At 39.9% G+C, this 16,723-nt stretch overlaps 1 protein-coding gene across 2 annotated transcripts in view; it reads left to right on the top strand.

The window, feature by feature from the left end:
• The window catches only part of CTBP2 (C-terminal binding protein 2), a 224,740-nt gene that overhangs the window by 125,830 nt on the left and 82,187 nt on the right, over positions 1-16,723 (top strand). For both annotated transcript variants that reach the window (XM_034775258.1, XM_034775257.1), the window contains one exon: positions 2,168-2,326. In XM_034775258.1, the coding sequence (XP_034631149.1) occupies positions 2,269-2,326 (58 nt within the window). In that variant the 5' untranslated portion in view covers positions 2,168-2,268. The remainder of the gene's footprint in view (positions 1-2,167; positions 2,327-16,723) is intronic.

A 16,723-nucleotide genomic window follows, 5' to 3' on the forward strand; every position in this document is an offset into this window, starting at 1 on the left:
ATCTCCTCACTATATGTTCCATTCTATGCATCTGATGAAGTGGGCTGTAGCCCACGAAAGCTTATGCTCAAATAAATGTGTTAGTCTCTAAGGTGCCACAAATACTCCTGGTTTTTTGTGGATACAGACTAACACGGCTGCTACTCTGAAACCTGTCTTTGGGAAAGAGTTCCTCGCTGTAGTAGCCTTTTGCTACCAGTATGTGGCATTAAATCAATGTGCAGCTTTGCTACCCTCTACTACTCATTGCCTTTCCTCTGAGTTTCAGTGAAGTGCCCTGCAGCTCCTTGTTTGATATAGCTCATGTGTCCCTGCAGCAACAAAGTAGGGAGGTTTGTTAAACTCACTAAGAATCCAGGGAAACCTAAAGTGGCTGTTCCAGAAGATATCTCCAATGCCTACACTAGTGTGCTGTTGTGAGCTACTGTGATCAGATGGGCTACACCCACTTGCCTGTCTTTGTGGGTGTTGTCTAAGTGGCCATGCATCTTTGGCCTTGGCTACACTGGCAATTCACAGCGCTGCACTTGCTGCGCTCAGGGGTGTGAAAAAACACCCCCGCCCCCCCGAGCGCAGCAAGTGCAGCGCTGTAAAGCGCCAGTGTAATCAGCGCCTGCAGCGCTGCACGCTCGCTCGCAGCGCTGCAAGCTATTCCCCTCGGAGAGTTGGAGTACTTGCAGCGGTGTGAGAGAGCTTTCGCAGCGCTGGCGGTGCGACTACACTCGCGGCAGCACTGTGAATCCGCGAGTGTAGCCAAGGCCTTTGTCTCTTGAGCCAGACTTCTTCAAGTACATAGAATCTTTTGATTAAATTTGTATCTTTAAAGTAGCTCGTGATATAGTGTGTGACAGGTGGATCTTAATGGTATCTAAACCAAGAACTTGTTAGTGCTTCCATCATTGTGTGTATGTACAAAGGCAGTTCCCCCCACCCTCTCTCCACCTTCATTTCACCTACCAAAGATGACCTTGAATGAAAGATGTTGGCTTTGAACATCAGTTCCTTCCCTAACAAAAACCTCTTCCTCACCTAAAAACTTGAACAGTAGAACCTCACCAGCTTGCTCTGATGACTGGAAGACCAAGTAGGTCGGCATAACACAAGTCAAGGATACTATATCAAAATCAAGCTCATGTTCATATACCTTCCCCCTAGCACCCGAGGCAAGATGGGTTAACACTGAATTACTGGGAGTATAGCTTTACTTAGTAAAATTGTAATGCCTGTGGTAGACACTTACTGGAAATCAGATGTCAGCATGAGCTCTTTTCACTTATTTCCCAATTCATTTAACAATTAGGTGGTGCTTGCTCTGAAAAGCAAACTCATGTCCAAGGTTTATGATAGGACTGTTGCATTAAAGTGCCGGAATGGCACTTCTAGTCTCTATTCTGAGTGCAGACTGCTCAGATATGCATATTCAAGAACTAAACAAAACTTGTCCTCTATTTAAAAATAAATAAATAAAAAGAGATGAGTAATATGCAAGTGTCTCTATTTGCCTGATTTTGGTAATTCCTTTGGAAAAGACTTGGGACCTTGTCCCTTTATAGAACACTTCTTATAAATTAGCCATATCTGCCAATTACTAGATTGCTTTATTTAATGAGACACTGATATGTGGTAGCCTTTAAAGGGTGTGTGTGTTGGAAATGTGACATCCAGCATCAAATGTGTAACGCTGGCCTTTTGAGTACAACTGAGAGAACAAACTACAATTATGGTTGGGCTGTGTGTAAAGAATTGTGGGTAACATATCCCTCTCTGTAGAGATAAAGAGCTAGAAGTTTCAGGAGTCCAAATTTTAGTTCCAGTGACAACTATTTTACTGTAAATGAATTGAATAAGACTTGATATCCAAAGTGCATGTGTTCAAAGGAGATATCAGAAGAGGAAAAGTAACTTTTCTTTTGCTCTGTCTCTAATCTTTCAGAGCCTATGAAACAGTTTGGGTTTCTGAGGCTGAAATAAAACACAGAACGCTTACATATAACATTTTAACAAGTACTGCCATGCTCTTGTACATTGTTGCTACTTGAGAACATGGGTAGAAAGTATTCAGTTTGTAACTTTCATTTCAGAAAGTCCACAGTAATGTCAAGCATAGACTGTTGTCATCCTTTGCACCAAGGGTCCTAAATGTAAGGATTCTTTTTCCTTGTTTCAGGGTTTATAGTGCCGTTATGCACTCAGACTCCTGTGAATTTTCCTGAGTTTTGGAGGACTGCTTTGCTTTTTGAATCAGAAAGTTACAAAATACAGTAAAGAATGGCACTTGTGGATAAACACAAAGTCAAACGACAGCGATTGGACAGAATTTGTGAAGGTAAGACTGAGCATAATCCAATATTTCTAATGAAATCGCATAGATTCTTCAAAAGAAAGTAGAATTGCTGAACTATGGTTAGCATTGGTGTTTGTAAGTGAAACACCTCTTCCTGTTTTGAAAGTGACCTGCAAATTATAAGACTTTGGTTTACTGGTCATCTCTTTTGCATTGCTTAGTAATTTATAGTGGAATGGCACTCTTATCTGTAGTCTAGATGTTGCCATATCAAGAGGTTGGCTCTCCTTTGTATTTACATTGCTTTACAGTGACTGCTTTGTTAAAAGTGCTGTCCTGTGAGCCCATGTGGAAGTTAATGATCTAAATCCCAAATGGAAATGAGTAGGGGGTAGCTCTTCCCAGTGTTTCCTCACTAAGTCACACCAGTGCTGGTGCCCCAGACTATGTGAGAGAGATTACTGGATGCAAAACAACTACCTCTCTTGTCCACACACTCATGGCAATGCCACGCTATCTAGCTTAGCATTTTGAACGCATTTTGAGCAATGTCAGTTATGATAGGCACTCTGAAACCAGTTTATGGTTTAAATGGCAATTTAAACAACCGAGATTTTCTAGAGACACACTTACTCCTACATTCCTCAGGCTACAATAAATTCAGCTCTTCAGCAACGTTGACATTTTCTATATGTGTTAACTGTATTTGTTGTTGAAATGTGACTGAATGTATCGGACAGAATATTAGACAAACAGTTTTTCCTTCATTAGCAAATGTGTGATGCCAAGACAAATTTGTTTGTAGATCCATTCTGTATTCATAGCATGTGTTTGGGTGCATTAGCCCAGGTAGGTTTTTCCTTTACTTTGCTGCATTTTGTTCAGTGTCACAACAGAATGACAGCCAGTAGTTAATGTATCTCTGCTGCAGCTTCAGATGGCGTAAGCTACTTTTATTTACTTAGAAGAAAAGTCAAGTGATGCCAGACAACCTTAGACTTTCCAATGTGCTCGCTGATACTTCTCTGATGAGAGCTGGCGGCCATCTCATAAAAATTTTACAAGCTGTAGCAAAAAAGGAACAAAGTGTCATTTAAGCAGCTGTAGCTTAAATCTTGTCAGCTGAGTGATTACCTATGTTTAAAGGGAGAATCTGTCCGGGTAGATGGTTTCAACTTTTATGGACAATGGCTTGTAGGGGCACACTTCAAAGTATTATGTTAAATGTTCCCAGTTAAAAATGTGCTCTTGGATGTGGGCACACAACTCCCACTGAAGTTTTATGATGCCAAGAAACACATTTTATAACAATTTTCAGCAGAACATATAAGACCCCTCAGGTTGCACAACTGAAGGCAAAACTGAGTTCCTACATGTTTTGCTCTAATGGTTATGGACTGCGTTTTTCTTGATACAGCAGTAATTAAATACAACTCCTTTGCTATCATTTTAGCTTGCCATGAATTATTTAACCATTAATTGAGTGGGGTGATCCTAGTGATTTCCTTGGATATACAACCCGTACATGAAACACACGTTGATACTGATATCTCTCAGGAAGCGATATTATTCATCAGATAGGGCTGCATTTCAAGCTCAATGCAGAGAGCACGAAATTGAAAAATGAGTTCTTCATTTAATCATGTAATATAGAAAAATGTAAACGCCATTCCACCTGTCAGTTTAATTAACCCAATCAAAACTGGGTTAATCTGCCTTAACTCTGCCCCAGAGCGTATTGCCTTTGTAATACAGGGAGCTGGGGGGGGGGGGGGGGGGGGGGGGAGGAAGGAAGGTGTTGACAGTGGCCAGAATATATGGCAGCAAAGAGTTACATATCTATCCATTTGAATGCCATAAACACTCAGGTGTAGTGTTCTATCTTATCTTAGAAAAATGACTTTGAACCTGACTTAAAAGACTTATATTGGCAGAGTTGGGATTTTCAAAAGCAGCCTTTCCAGTTTGATGTTTACTATCAGATCTGGTTGCTGAGTGAACAAGAAACTCAAAAGGATCATAGGACAAACCTGCTAACAGAACATTAGATGTGATTGAAGTTTAGATTATTTTCCTCTGAACAACTGATTTGAGCTTTTTGTTCTTTCTTGGCTAAAATCTTTTTTTAATCTGTAAAATAACTTTTGAAAAAAGCACATTTGCCATTCACTAACTTCATTTGTGATTTGAATTAAGTTGTGTGTGACTCCCAAAACGTTTATAGGTAACAGGTTAGGAGTGACTGTAATTACCATTGTAGAAATAATCCTGAAAAATAATTTTCCAGAGTCCTAGGCTAGATCTACACTTAAAACATTATGGCAGCATAGCTGCAGCTGTGCCGCGGTAGTGCCTCAGTGTAGACATGCACTACAGTGACCAGAGGACTTCTCCAGCGGCTGTAGTTAATCCACCTCCCCGAGAGGCGGTAGCTAGGTCAACAGAAGTAGTCCCGTCTACACTAGGAGTTAGGTTGGCTTAACTGCATCTCTCAGGGGAGTGAACTTTTCACCCCCCCCGCCCAACTCAGTCAATCTAACTTTTCTGTGGAGACTAGCCCGTAGGGTTGTAGGATTATCATACACCACATTGGCTTTGCTGAAGGCTATTTTTTTGTTGAAAGATCTTATTGTGGTCAGGTTGGACTGGGGGGTAATAAATCCCTGAACACTGGCCATTCCAGCTGCTATGAAAGCATAAATTGAAAAAGGAGGCATTTTACTTTGCCTGGTTTTATCTTGGTGTCTTTGAATATTATATGGCATTATTGGTGTAGGGGAGGCTACAATAGCAGACAAATAAAGGAAGTGGGTCAGCTTCCACAGGAGACATTTAGAGAGACTAACACCAGAATATCCCATAGCTCAGTAGTTTGAGCATGCTCCTCAGATGTGGGAGACCAGTATTCAAATCTCTTCTCCACCTGGGTTTCCCACATCCTAGATGAGTGATCTAACCACTGGGCAAAAGGTTATAGGGAAGTTGCCACTGGCACCACCACCATCACCACCTCTATCGGTCACTTTGTCAATCTAGCCCTCTTGAAAAAATCCATTCTGGTCAAAGAAAACGTGGAAGCTCATCGGAACAACTTTCTAGAGTTACAAGCAGTGCAGAAAGTGGTTCTCTCTACTTTAGTCTTACCTGCCCTGATGGATTTGGTTGCCATTCATGTGAAAAGCAACACTAGGACTTCCATGCTGGAGCAAGAAAATACAAGTTAAAATTCCTGAATGAAAAAAGGGGAAATTCTCTTGCTTCTGGGTCAGGAAGCTTTTTGTTTGTTTACAGTAGCGTCCATTGTGTGATAGCAAGACCTCATTAAGGACAACTTCTGCTCTGAGGAGCTCACAACATAAGGCATTTAATGATTCAAATCTGCATTGGGACTAATAAACAGCCCGTAGGTCAACTAAATAGATGTTTTTGTTTGTTTACTGTTAAGAAATAAATTCCTGTTTATGTCAGGAAATTTTTATCACAAATGGTCATTCAAAGAGAAACAATGCATTAGAGATTATATCAAGTATGGATACATTTGCCAATACTGGGTAAAAATTACTCATTTAGAATAAATAGGGAAGTAGTCTATTAATAGATTTGAGTTGGCTTTGTTTCTTGAGTATAATTCATTGTAGAGAGGTTTTTTTCTCCCTCCCCTATAAAACTATATTTGTTTTTGTTTTTGCCTCTCAAAAGACATAAAACCATCAGATTTTTTAGGAAGTAGCTTACCAAGTTTCTCCTCGGGGAAAGAGAGAGAAATTAATGGAGGCAAATAAAAAGTTTTGCAGATTCTCAGCTGTTAAACTTAGTCTATGTTGATTTACACCAACTGAGATTCTGGCAAACTCCCCTTAACATTTTGCTTAATGATTGGTTCCTCCTGATTTGCTGACCTGTTCCAGTATAACCATCTGAAGTTCACTGGTCTATACATTACATTACTTTCTAACTCACTCACATTTTTCACAAAGGCCTTTCCTTGAAGCTTATTACTCCTTGTGTTGTTGGTATCCATAATGAGGAACGTAGATTCCAGTAGTGCTGTGAAATATCTGTGTGGTGAAAAGGCATCGTGGACATTAACAGGGTGTCCAGATTCTTGGGGGATCCCTGCAGTCAGTGTATGTAGGGTCCAATGAAGTTTGTGGGTCTTCAGATACAACAAAAAAAAGTTGACATGAATCCTGTGCAGGGAGTTCACGTGGATGAACAAAGTTCACGGCAACCACAGTGGGTTCATAAATGTAGGTCAAGCTAAGTCCTCTCACCATGTTGAGTCAAACTTTCCCCATAGGTATAAATGAACATTTCTTGGCTTGTGAATAAACTATTGTGCATGTTCCAAATGAGACAGATGTGCAGTCATTTTTACAGCATTAAGGAATGTGGTGGTGTTGGTTCTTGTTCAAGCCTCTATGTGTATTTTATGCACCTTTGCTTACTTGTGTTACATCACCCAAGTTGTGGCACGGGGGAAAACTGCATGACAAAATTTAGAATGTGAGTTACACATGAAACAAGCTGTACAAATAACTAAAAAAACAAACAAAAAAATCTTGTTGGTTTTCTTTGGTAAAGTGTAAGACAAATTAATTGAGCCCTAAGAGTATAGATAGGAATACTGTTTGCAACTTGCATGAATTCCATGTGCAGCTTTTTTTGTATTGGTTATCTAACTCAGCCTGCTATTGAAAGTAGAACAACTTTGCCCATGGTGCTTTTGTTAGCTGCCCATAACTCAAAATAAAGATCTCTGTCTTCTGTCTTTACTTCTTAACCCACACCTGTTGTAGCTTTATATTTGTCTAATCTGCAATTTAGCCTTGTTGTTACTCCGTTTCCCCCAGTCTAAAAATCAAGACTCCATGTAACAACTGTTATGGCCTCATGTCATTAGCACCTTTGGGTAGCCATTATCGTTAACTACTTCTATACCATAGGCTTCATTTTCAGCTTTGATAATTTTTCCATTTATTCAGTTTATATATTAATAAGATAACATAGCAACTATGATTTTTCCACCTCTGTACTTCAGAATATGCAACCTGTAGTGTAGTCAGCAACCTATTCTATCAACTATCAATAAGTGGACTCATCTGAGGTTAATTTTTCAGCTTCATGTCAGCCATAGGAATATGTGCTTGAAAATGATCTATTCTCAATGGCCGCTCTGAACGATATATATCCTTACTCATCACTAACACCTTGAATGTGATCACCCTGAATTTTGGAGAAGTTTGAATCTGGATTCAGAGTTTCAGGCTTGAGCCCATCTCTACAAAATGTACCTGGTATTTTGAAAGCAGTTGGACATCTGGTCACACTAGAGTAAAGTTACAGGGAAACACATTATATAGCTTTCTTTTACAAGTATATTTTTCAGTACCCATGAACACAGGTAATATATGTAAGTGCTACAACAGTAATTTCTAGCACTGAGTATGAACTCTTGTTGCATTACACTTGAGTGGGGTTGCTTGTTAGTTTCCCACTGACACTTCAGTATAGACCGCTAGGTTAACAGTATTAATTTAATTAATTTTTTTTAAGTCTCCAATATATCCTGTTCTTAGCTTAAAAAGAAAACTATCTATCTGTAGCTAACATGCCAAAACCTGCCCGATTTATGTGTGCACGAGACCAAAATTTCCATTGGTGTAGCTATTTGACTTCAGTAGAATTATACTATGGATGAATTTGGCCCCCTATGTTAAAGTTAATTCCAAGAAGTTTAAAGAAGTATCCCATATAGCATGAAAACATTGGTTTCATCCAGTGCTTGGAAGACAGTTTTCTCACAAGAAGCAGCTTCTGACAGGGCTAGGTCCATTCCAGCAGTGCAGATGGAGATGTATTTCCAGTGTCTTAGTAATTCCTCCTTGGCAATTACATTCCTCGAAACACTTTTATTAATTGACCAGATATCCTGGTTGTATTTTTTTTTCCAGTGATCTCCCCCAAAGATTTATAGTCTTTAAAACAGGACTCCAAAGTGTCCTATTTATGTACAGCAGCACACTTCCACTTCTCCAGCAGGAGGTGCTGCTGAAACTTCTGGGAGGCCATTCTCTCTAGTCTCTGCTGGGAAGGAGGAGAGCAGAGAAGTGATAAAATGAAACTAAAAGTGGACACTCCATCACCAAATGCACCTTTAGCCACAAGTGCAATGATAGTCATGAGATGTAGTTTAAGGAGCCTCATTTGTTGAAAGTGTTCATTCCCCTGAGAAGAACAAATAGTCAGTAGATTTATTATTCTCATGCATGGGGTGATGGAGACTCAGTGTAACTTCCTCTCTCTCTTCTGCCCTCAGTTTGGCCTGGTCCTGCCCATGTATTAAGCTGTCACCCCTTCTTCCTCTTTCATGACCCCAAGTGACATGTGTCCTGTTGTTTTATTTTGAGAATCTGGTCACATTACACTCCTGTTGCTCCCTCTGGACGTCCAAGAAGCATGTATCTGTTTTCCAGTAGGCAAAAGGATATTGTAATATGGATATCTTCCTTAAGGTCAGACTCGATGCTCTGATGGTACCTTCTGACGTTAAAATCTATTAATCTAAAACACGGGTTCTCAAACTGTGGGTCGGGACTCCAAAGTGGGTTGCAACCCCATTTTAATGGAGTTGCCAGGGCTGGTGTTAGACTTGCTGGGGCCCAGGGCTGAAACCAAAGCCAGAGCCCCATTGCCCGGGGCTGAAACTGAAGCCTGAGCCCCACTGCCTGGGGCCGAAACCCCAGGGCTTCAGTCCTGAGCAGAGGGGCTAAGGTTACGTGCCCCCCCACCCAGGGCAGAAGCCCTGGGGCAGCTTTGCCCACTCTTCCCCCCTTCTACCACCACCCCTCCCAGGGTAGCAGGGCTTGGCCTTCAGTCCCCCCTCCTGGTGTCATGTAGTAATTTTTGTTGTCAGAAGGGGGCCATGCTGCAATGAAGTTTGAGACCCGCTGATCTAAAACATCTATTAATAAATAATTTATATTTGAAAGTATATTTCTCCCAATATTCTTTTACCTGTGAAGAGTTCCAAAACTTGGGAAACGTGTCCTGTAGATCTTGAGTATCACCATAAAAAAAAAAAAAGTTTCCTGAGATTCCACCTTTTAATCTGGTCAGGAATCCAGTAATACGTCCTTCATTATTATTATTATTATTTATTTATTTGGCGGCCCAGGCATGCATGGCAGAGGTCAGAATTCTAAAACATATTCATTTAAGATTCTAGTTTGTGGGACAGATATAATTCCAAGCCTTTTCATTACAGATGATATTTAAATCCTACTCCCAAATTCTTTTAATATCATGATGAATTTTGACCTCAGGGTCTAATACCCAGTTTTGGATACAAGATGCTTGATGTGATTTCCAAAGGATTTTTAAAGACCATTCCCATATTAGATCCTTGTGAATATTTGAGGGACATGCCCAATGAACCATGCATGCCAGATTACTATTCAGCATCCGGATTGATTAATTTTTTTGTAGTTCCTGAAAGTATATGCATTTTTGGCATAGGAGTAAAAAAAAAAAAATGTTAACCCTTAGCTGGTGCAAGAGTTGCACAATATTTTTTCTGTTAATTGTTTTGAAAGCAATATGTTAAATATTTGAATGCAAAAATTTTGCTTGATTGAAGCCTGGTTGTAAATCTTATTTCAAGATTTCAAGGTAGTGTTTACAGCTAGGTTTTTAGTTTTCATGTCTCTGAGTGCATTCTAGATTCTCATGTTCCTGTTAATCGGAATTCCATCTTTATCTTCAACAGTAAATCCTCATTCTTTGCCAGATCTTACAAGCCCATGCTAAATCGAAACCTGCTTCATAGATAATGGGTCTCTGCTGCACTTTTCTAAACTTGGCATAAAACTTGGAGGCTTTAATCCTAGAACTTGTTATTCAAAGGCAGCTTTAGGTGGATTTTTCCAGTTCCGTGAAGTACTGCATTGAACATCTTCCTAGGAAGTTACTGCAGCCCAATACTGGAGTAATTATTCTGTGTATGCATGAAGTGCAGGCAAAGTGGGGCTATCTTCCAAAAAAACGATATATGCTGGTTTTCCCGGTGGGACTCCCAGTCACCAAAGGGCTTTATTCCCCTGGTGCATTGCTGCTTCTTGCAAAATCTATTGCCTGTTTAAATCTCTTCCCTAGCTGATGGTCATGTCTGTAAAATACTTGACATCTTAGGAAAAGCCATCTCGCATTTTAGGATCTCTATAGTAGTCCTGTTCGGTGTTCTAGGAATCTTCCAAATATTCCCAACAGGGATATTCAGAACCAGTTTTTGTCAGCCCCTCTTGCATAGTGAGAAGATCCTGCGTGTCAGAATGCTGCTCTGTATTTGCACTACAGCAGCTCAGTATATACATACAGCTGTTATGGCTTCTGGCAGAGGTATTTACCCTGAAAGCCAGCTTGAGTGGCCAGGAGCCATAGGTTCCCATTTGCAATAAGAAGCTTTGGAAGTTTCTATGATCCGCAAATATTTACTACAGAACTGAGCAGCATAAATTAATGCTTTTCATGGTACTCAGCCCTATGAAATAATAGAAGGTTGGAATAGGTGCAGTGAGAGTGTCTAGAAACACCCATTAGAGAGATTGTTGTTTCTTTGTTCAGCATCTCTAGTGTCCTGTGTACGCAGCCTGCCACAGAGCACTTATTGGCTAATTGAAGGTATAATCACACCAGGCAAAAATAAAGGAAGGAAGTTGGGTGGCAAGAAGTCAAGGTTGGGGTTGCCAACCTCCAGGATTGCCCGGGAGTCTCCAGGAATTAAAGATTAATCTTTAATTAAAGATTATGTCATGTGATAAAACCTCTAGGAATATGTCCAACCAAAATTGGCAACCCTATCAAGGATTACAATAATAAAGTTGTGGATTACTTACATTTATTAGCTGCATGTCTTCGTGGGTTCCACAGTACAAAAAAAGTAAATAGTATGATTTTTTTTTAAAGTGATCTGCAGATACAGGGTCTGCTATAATGGGATGAGAAAAATAATGTGCAGAGAACACTTCCAAACACTTTTCAACCACAGATGCAGGTAATGCAGATGCACACCATTGCAGGTGGATCTGATACGCTTTAGAAATCGACTGCTATCTTTGTATAGTACCACAGAGATATCTGGGTTTTTGTGGGTTATTAGCAAATTATTGTTGCTCAGAATGGCATTAGTCACTTAGAACTAGTTTTCTGCAGTAACTGCCTTTGTTTTTTGGCATGTACTTTGGTTTGGTTTGCTTTGGTTTCTCCTACATATGTTCAGACCACACATTCCTTTTTCTTTTTTTGGAATATGCTTTTCATGTGCATGGGGCCATTTTTGTGTAGTAAACTGGAATGGCAGCATAACTAAGTTGAAGGTTTTAGCTTGTGTATAGCATTTAGAGGCAGGATTTTTTTAAAGTGAGTTCCTACAGTTTTCAGTGCACAAGCCATGGGAATATGTGATCCAGAGTTTTCAATAAATGTATATCCCAATTTCAGGGAGGTTGAGTTGCAAATGTACATAAGCTTTTGTTTTTTGCTTCTAAAGTGACCAGAATCTAGAGTTACATGGGGCTGCGACTGCTTAGTGTTCAGCTAATCTTGAGAGTTTTTGTTGTAATGCACCAACTTGGTATTTGGGTTTTCTTTGGAGTGTTTTGTTGAACTTCTTAAGCATCCACACTTTTGGTTTGGAAATTCGTAAAAGCACGTGGCACAACTCCAAGAGCTGAGTGCTTTCAGATGCTGTTCTTATTCCTTTGATTATTGAAAATGATTCCTGTACAATCCTGCTAATTTTCTCTTTGTACTTATCTAATTTAGAGAGAAGCTGCTATAAAGCCTATCTGTGCTGTGTGCTTTGTTGCCACTGTGTGAGAGCTTTTTGCAAAGCCAAATTTCAGCAAATACAATGACTTCCTAGGGATTATCACGCACACTCCCACCCACCCACCTCTAGATTTTTATTTAAACTATGTTCTTTATGTGGTATTTACAGTGCATGTCATTCCCTTTTCCCCTTTTGTATCCACTATAGACCGGAAAATGTTTAACTCCACCTCATCAATGCCTCTTGAGGAGGTGCAAACAGAGGAAGCAATAAAGGGCTACCTAAGCTTCAGCAATCATTATGCACAATGATGCATTTTCAGTAGAAGGGCAGACATTCAGAGGGCTATAATATTACTCTTACTCTGCATCTTATCCAGGGAACTCAAAGCATGTTAAGAACATTAATGAATTAATATCTTCACAACATCAGAGTGAAGTAGGTACGTATTATGATACCCCACTTTATAAATGGGTAATCTGAGATCAGAGAAGTTAAGTAAAGTTAACCAAGGTGTCACAGTGAGTCAATGGCAGAGCCAGGAATAGAACCCAGGAGTCCTGATATGTAATCCCTGCCCTAACCACTATGCACATTCCCTTTCAAGGGGCTTTCCACTTACACTGATAGCATGGGCGGCGGGTATAATAGGTATGGGGAGGCTCCGCCTCCCCCAGCACTGCCACGGCCACTGGACCACTCCTCCCTCCCCCAGTTGCGGGGTTCGGCAGTGAAGTTTTTGTTTTATTATGCCCCATGCAGGTTCCGGGGCAGCTGAAGGGGCAAATACCACCACCTCAGTTGCCCCAAACCTGCATGGGGCATATCAAAAGCATCTTAACAGATGCTTTTCCCCTGCGCGGGTTGGGTCTGGGGAGGGAGGCATGGCGCAGCTTTGACCAGCCCGGGGCTCTCCAGCCCAGGTGGGGAGCGCTCAGGGTTTCAGCCAGGCCGAGACACTTGTGGCCCGGGGGGGAGGGCACTGTGGGGGGGGAGGGACTTGTGGCTCCAGCCGTGGGGGGAGGGTAGGGCAGGGGGTCTCGGGGCTCTGGCCATGGGGAGGGCACGGGAGAAGGCGCGGAGCCAGGGGCTAGCCTCCACAAAGAGGGGCTTCACCTGCTGCCCATGACTGATAGGAATTCTACATACACATTGAGGCGACAGTAGACTCTCTAGCATTTGCAGATTTAATAGTCTGTTTTCTAAAGTAAGTAAGAGAATATAATCCAGGCTTTCTTCTCTCCCAGATACAAAACTGAATTTTCTAGCACTGTGTACAGCTAGACATTTACCATTATCAGACCCCATTGACTTATACAAATTTGATCTTCACCCCTTCAATTTTAGATGAGGGGATTTTAGATGACAGAGTCACCCATCACATTAAAAAAAAAAGTCTATTTTTGCAGTTGCCGTATCATAGCAGAACACATGCCGATTATGTCACTGTTGAATTGAAAACCATTGTTTTAAACTCTAATTGTGCATTTTTTTCACGGGTTCACAAAGACAAAAGCATTTCATATCATGGTAATTATTTTGCTTTTGTTCCATGTTGCAATATTCCTAATATATCTGTAAAATTCAAAGATAAGGTACAATAAAATGGGCTGCATGTAAAACACATTCCTCAGTCTCACCCTTGCATTAGGAATGTCAATATTTGTGAATTGCTCTTTTCCAGGTACTCTGTTATATCAGATTAGTTATGTTGGATCAGTACGTTGCTCCATAAAGTCCTCTGTTGGTGACTGTTGCAGGGATCTTATTTTATAAATAGCTACAGAACTAGGAACTGTTTTTAAGAGTGCAAAAAGAAAAACAAAAGAACTCTCTGCCTCTACCTGTATTTCATTTAAAATATTTCTTACTCATTTCCTGGTGCAGTGGGGAATTTAACTTTTTTGTTTCCCCCCCCCATCATATTTCATGCTGGCTGTCACGGTCACATCTGTGCTCTCATTTGTGTTCATTGAGCAAATACTCTGTGTCCACCTTAACAGAGAAGGTAGAGAGAGGGCAGAGCAGACATGGCTGGGCTAAGCAGAGGGTTTTCAGGGAGATGATAGTTTAGACTGAAAGGCTGCTGGAATTCCCGCTCAGCAGCTGTTAAAGTAAATATAATAGAAATACACTCTCTAGTGAGGACACAAGAATTTCTTTAACTTAGTGTTGTGGAAAAGTTGCTGACTTTCCACTAAAGCCCTGATCCTGTACACACACACGTGCTTAACTTCAAGCACTTGTGGAGATCCATTGAAGTCAATGGGACTGTTCGTGTGTTTAAATTCAACCATATGCAGAAGTGTTGCCAGGAATCGGATCAGGGCCTAAAATGTTAGTTTGCTGGCTCCTACAAAGCAGGAACACAGACATTATTACTGAGCACTCCACCACACTTTTGACTTTTACAGCATTTCTTTATTTAAAGAGAAGAATAGATGCAGTTACTGGATGATAATTTTTAGAGCCTGGACTGATGCTTTCAGTAATGGGGAAATATGGTCTTCTCGCTAGGACACGGGACAGGGAGTCATGAGACCTAGGTTTTCTTCTGGGGTTCTTCTTCAGTTTGTGTGTGAACTTGAGCAAGTCTCTCTACACATTTGCAACTAGATTTTGGTATCTAATATTTTGGGTGCCCAACTTGAGACGCTAGGGCCTGGAGGGCATTTTAAGAGGTACTGAACAGCCCAAGGTCCCCACTGATTTCAACTGCAGTTGTCTTTCTCAGCATCTCTGAAAATGAGGCACCTAACATTAATGAACACTAGAAAATATGGGCCTTAACGTCTCTGTGACTTAGTTTTTTCAGCTGTGTGTTGAGGATAATACCACCAATCTTGGTGTTGTGACTTAATTCATTAATGATTTCCTTTTAAATCACTGGCTGAAAGATGCTCTTGAACTGTAGAATATCAATACTATTTTATTGTATAAAATTATATAATTTTCCCTAGCTCTCTTCTGCTTCAGAACTTTGGTAACAGAGAAAATAACAGTATTAAAAACAACTAAGCAACTTGGATTTTAATGTATCTAGTTTGGAATATATTTTACCCTTTTAAGAAAAAGGTTGTAATCAAATATTTTTGTAGGCCAAGATGTTCGCCGTTATTCATCAGCTACAAACTTGTCTTTCCATTTTGACTCACACAGGAAGAAATTTTCCAGTGTGCCTTAATTCTGTTAGTTAATTCAATATGATGCTAATCAGATATTGTCCAAAAATGCATAAATAATCTTGTGGGGGCATTTTTTTTGTATGTCTATAAAATATCCAGAATATTTTTAAAGACCTGAATTCTTTGTGGGGGAGGATGTTTGAAGAGGATTTTGTACTATTTACTGCAATAAAGAAATTTAGGGATTACTAAGAGATCCTGTCAGTATTTGGGTCAGAAATATAGCCCAGAGGTATTAGTATGATAGGCAAGTAAAGCATTAGACTGTATTAGTGACTTAGCTATCATAATAGCACAATACTTCATCATGTGATGGCTAGTGCATCAAACATTTATTGTGGATTAGCCATAAAAATGCACAAGCTGTTCCTCCCCCCGAACTCCCTAAAAAGGTGACTATTACTCCTTTTAGTAATTCAGACCTGAAATTTGCATATTTGTAGTGCCGACATTTTTACTGTAGCAGAGAAAGAAACAGATTCATTTCCATTTAAATATTTTTTAAACAGAAGTATTGCAGTGTAGGTGATGGTTGGTAAACAAAATATAATATTTGCTCTACTCTTGCAAAAACAACGACTGTTTGAGCATTTGCAGGATGTGACAGTTGATCTGTGTTTTAGAGAATTATTTTAATATCTCTCCCAAAAATGGTAACCTTGTATGGAAAATTTTTGTATGTTTCTAAATAACAATTTTCTTTGGTGTGATTCCATCTAAATCCCTTTGCCTACTTTCAGCTTAAAAAGCCTAAGCCATATGACTATTGAAATGCTGCAAGATACAAAAATTGAGTTTTGTCTGATGTCTGAGTGTTTTTCCATCTCATAAACATATAGTTAAAGGAAACCAGGAGATAATAGACAAAAGTCTACTACTCCCTTTTTTTGCTTTGTAATACCAGGTTTAAGATCCTTTGATCCTCCCTTCCTTTACTGTGACCTCTTCTAGGGTCTTAAAATTATAAATTCCAGATTACACCTCCGCAATTTTCTTTCCTGGGATGATGAAAGGATTTGAGTATTATGATGATAATGTAAAGAATCCTTTTGGAGCTAATTTGAAACTGCAACAAAAAAACGTAATTTCCAAAGCAAATTACAATATTCGTAAAGTGTTCTACTGATACCTAAGAAATTTCTAGCCAGTGTCTTATATTCTTGAGTTTCTGGCATCAGCCTTTTTTTAGGCTTGTCTGCCTTCTTCCATTTAATTTGTCCTTAGCTGTGTGCTGTGGATTAGCATTTCATCAGGATGGATTAAGATTGAGCTGACACTGAAGCTTTCTTTTTTATTACTTATTTTTATATATATATATATACACATATATATGAATGTATATACAAATAAAATGTAAAAATAATTTTCAGAAGAGAAATTATATTGAGGTTGCTGGATCGGCTGGCGCAGAAGGTTTCATCGGGC

The sequence above is a fragment of the Trachemys scripta genome, chromosome 7 (genome assembly GCF_013100865.1).
Source record: "Trachemys scripta elegans isolate TJP31775 chromosome 7, CAS_Tse_1.0, whole genome shotgun sequence".
Taxonomy (NCBI): domain Eukaryota; kingdom Metazoa; phylum Chordata; order Testudines; family Emydidae; genus Trachemys; species Trachemys scripta.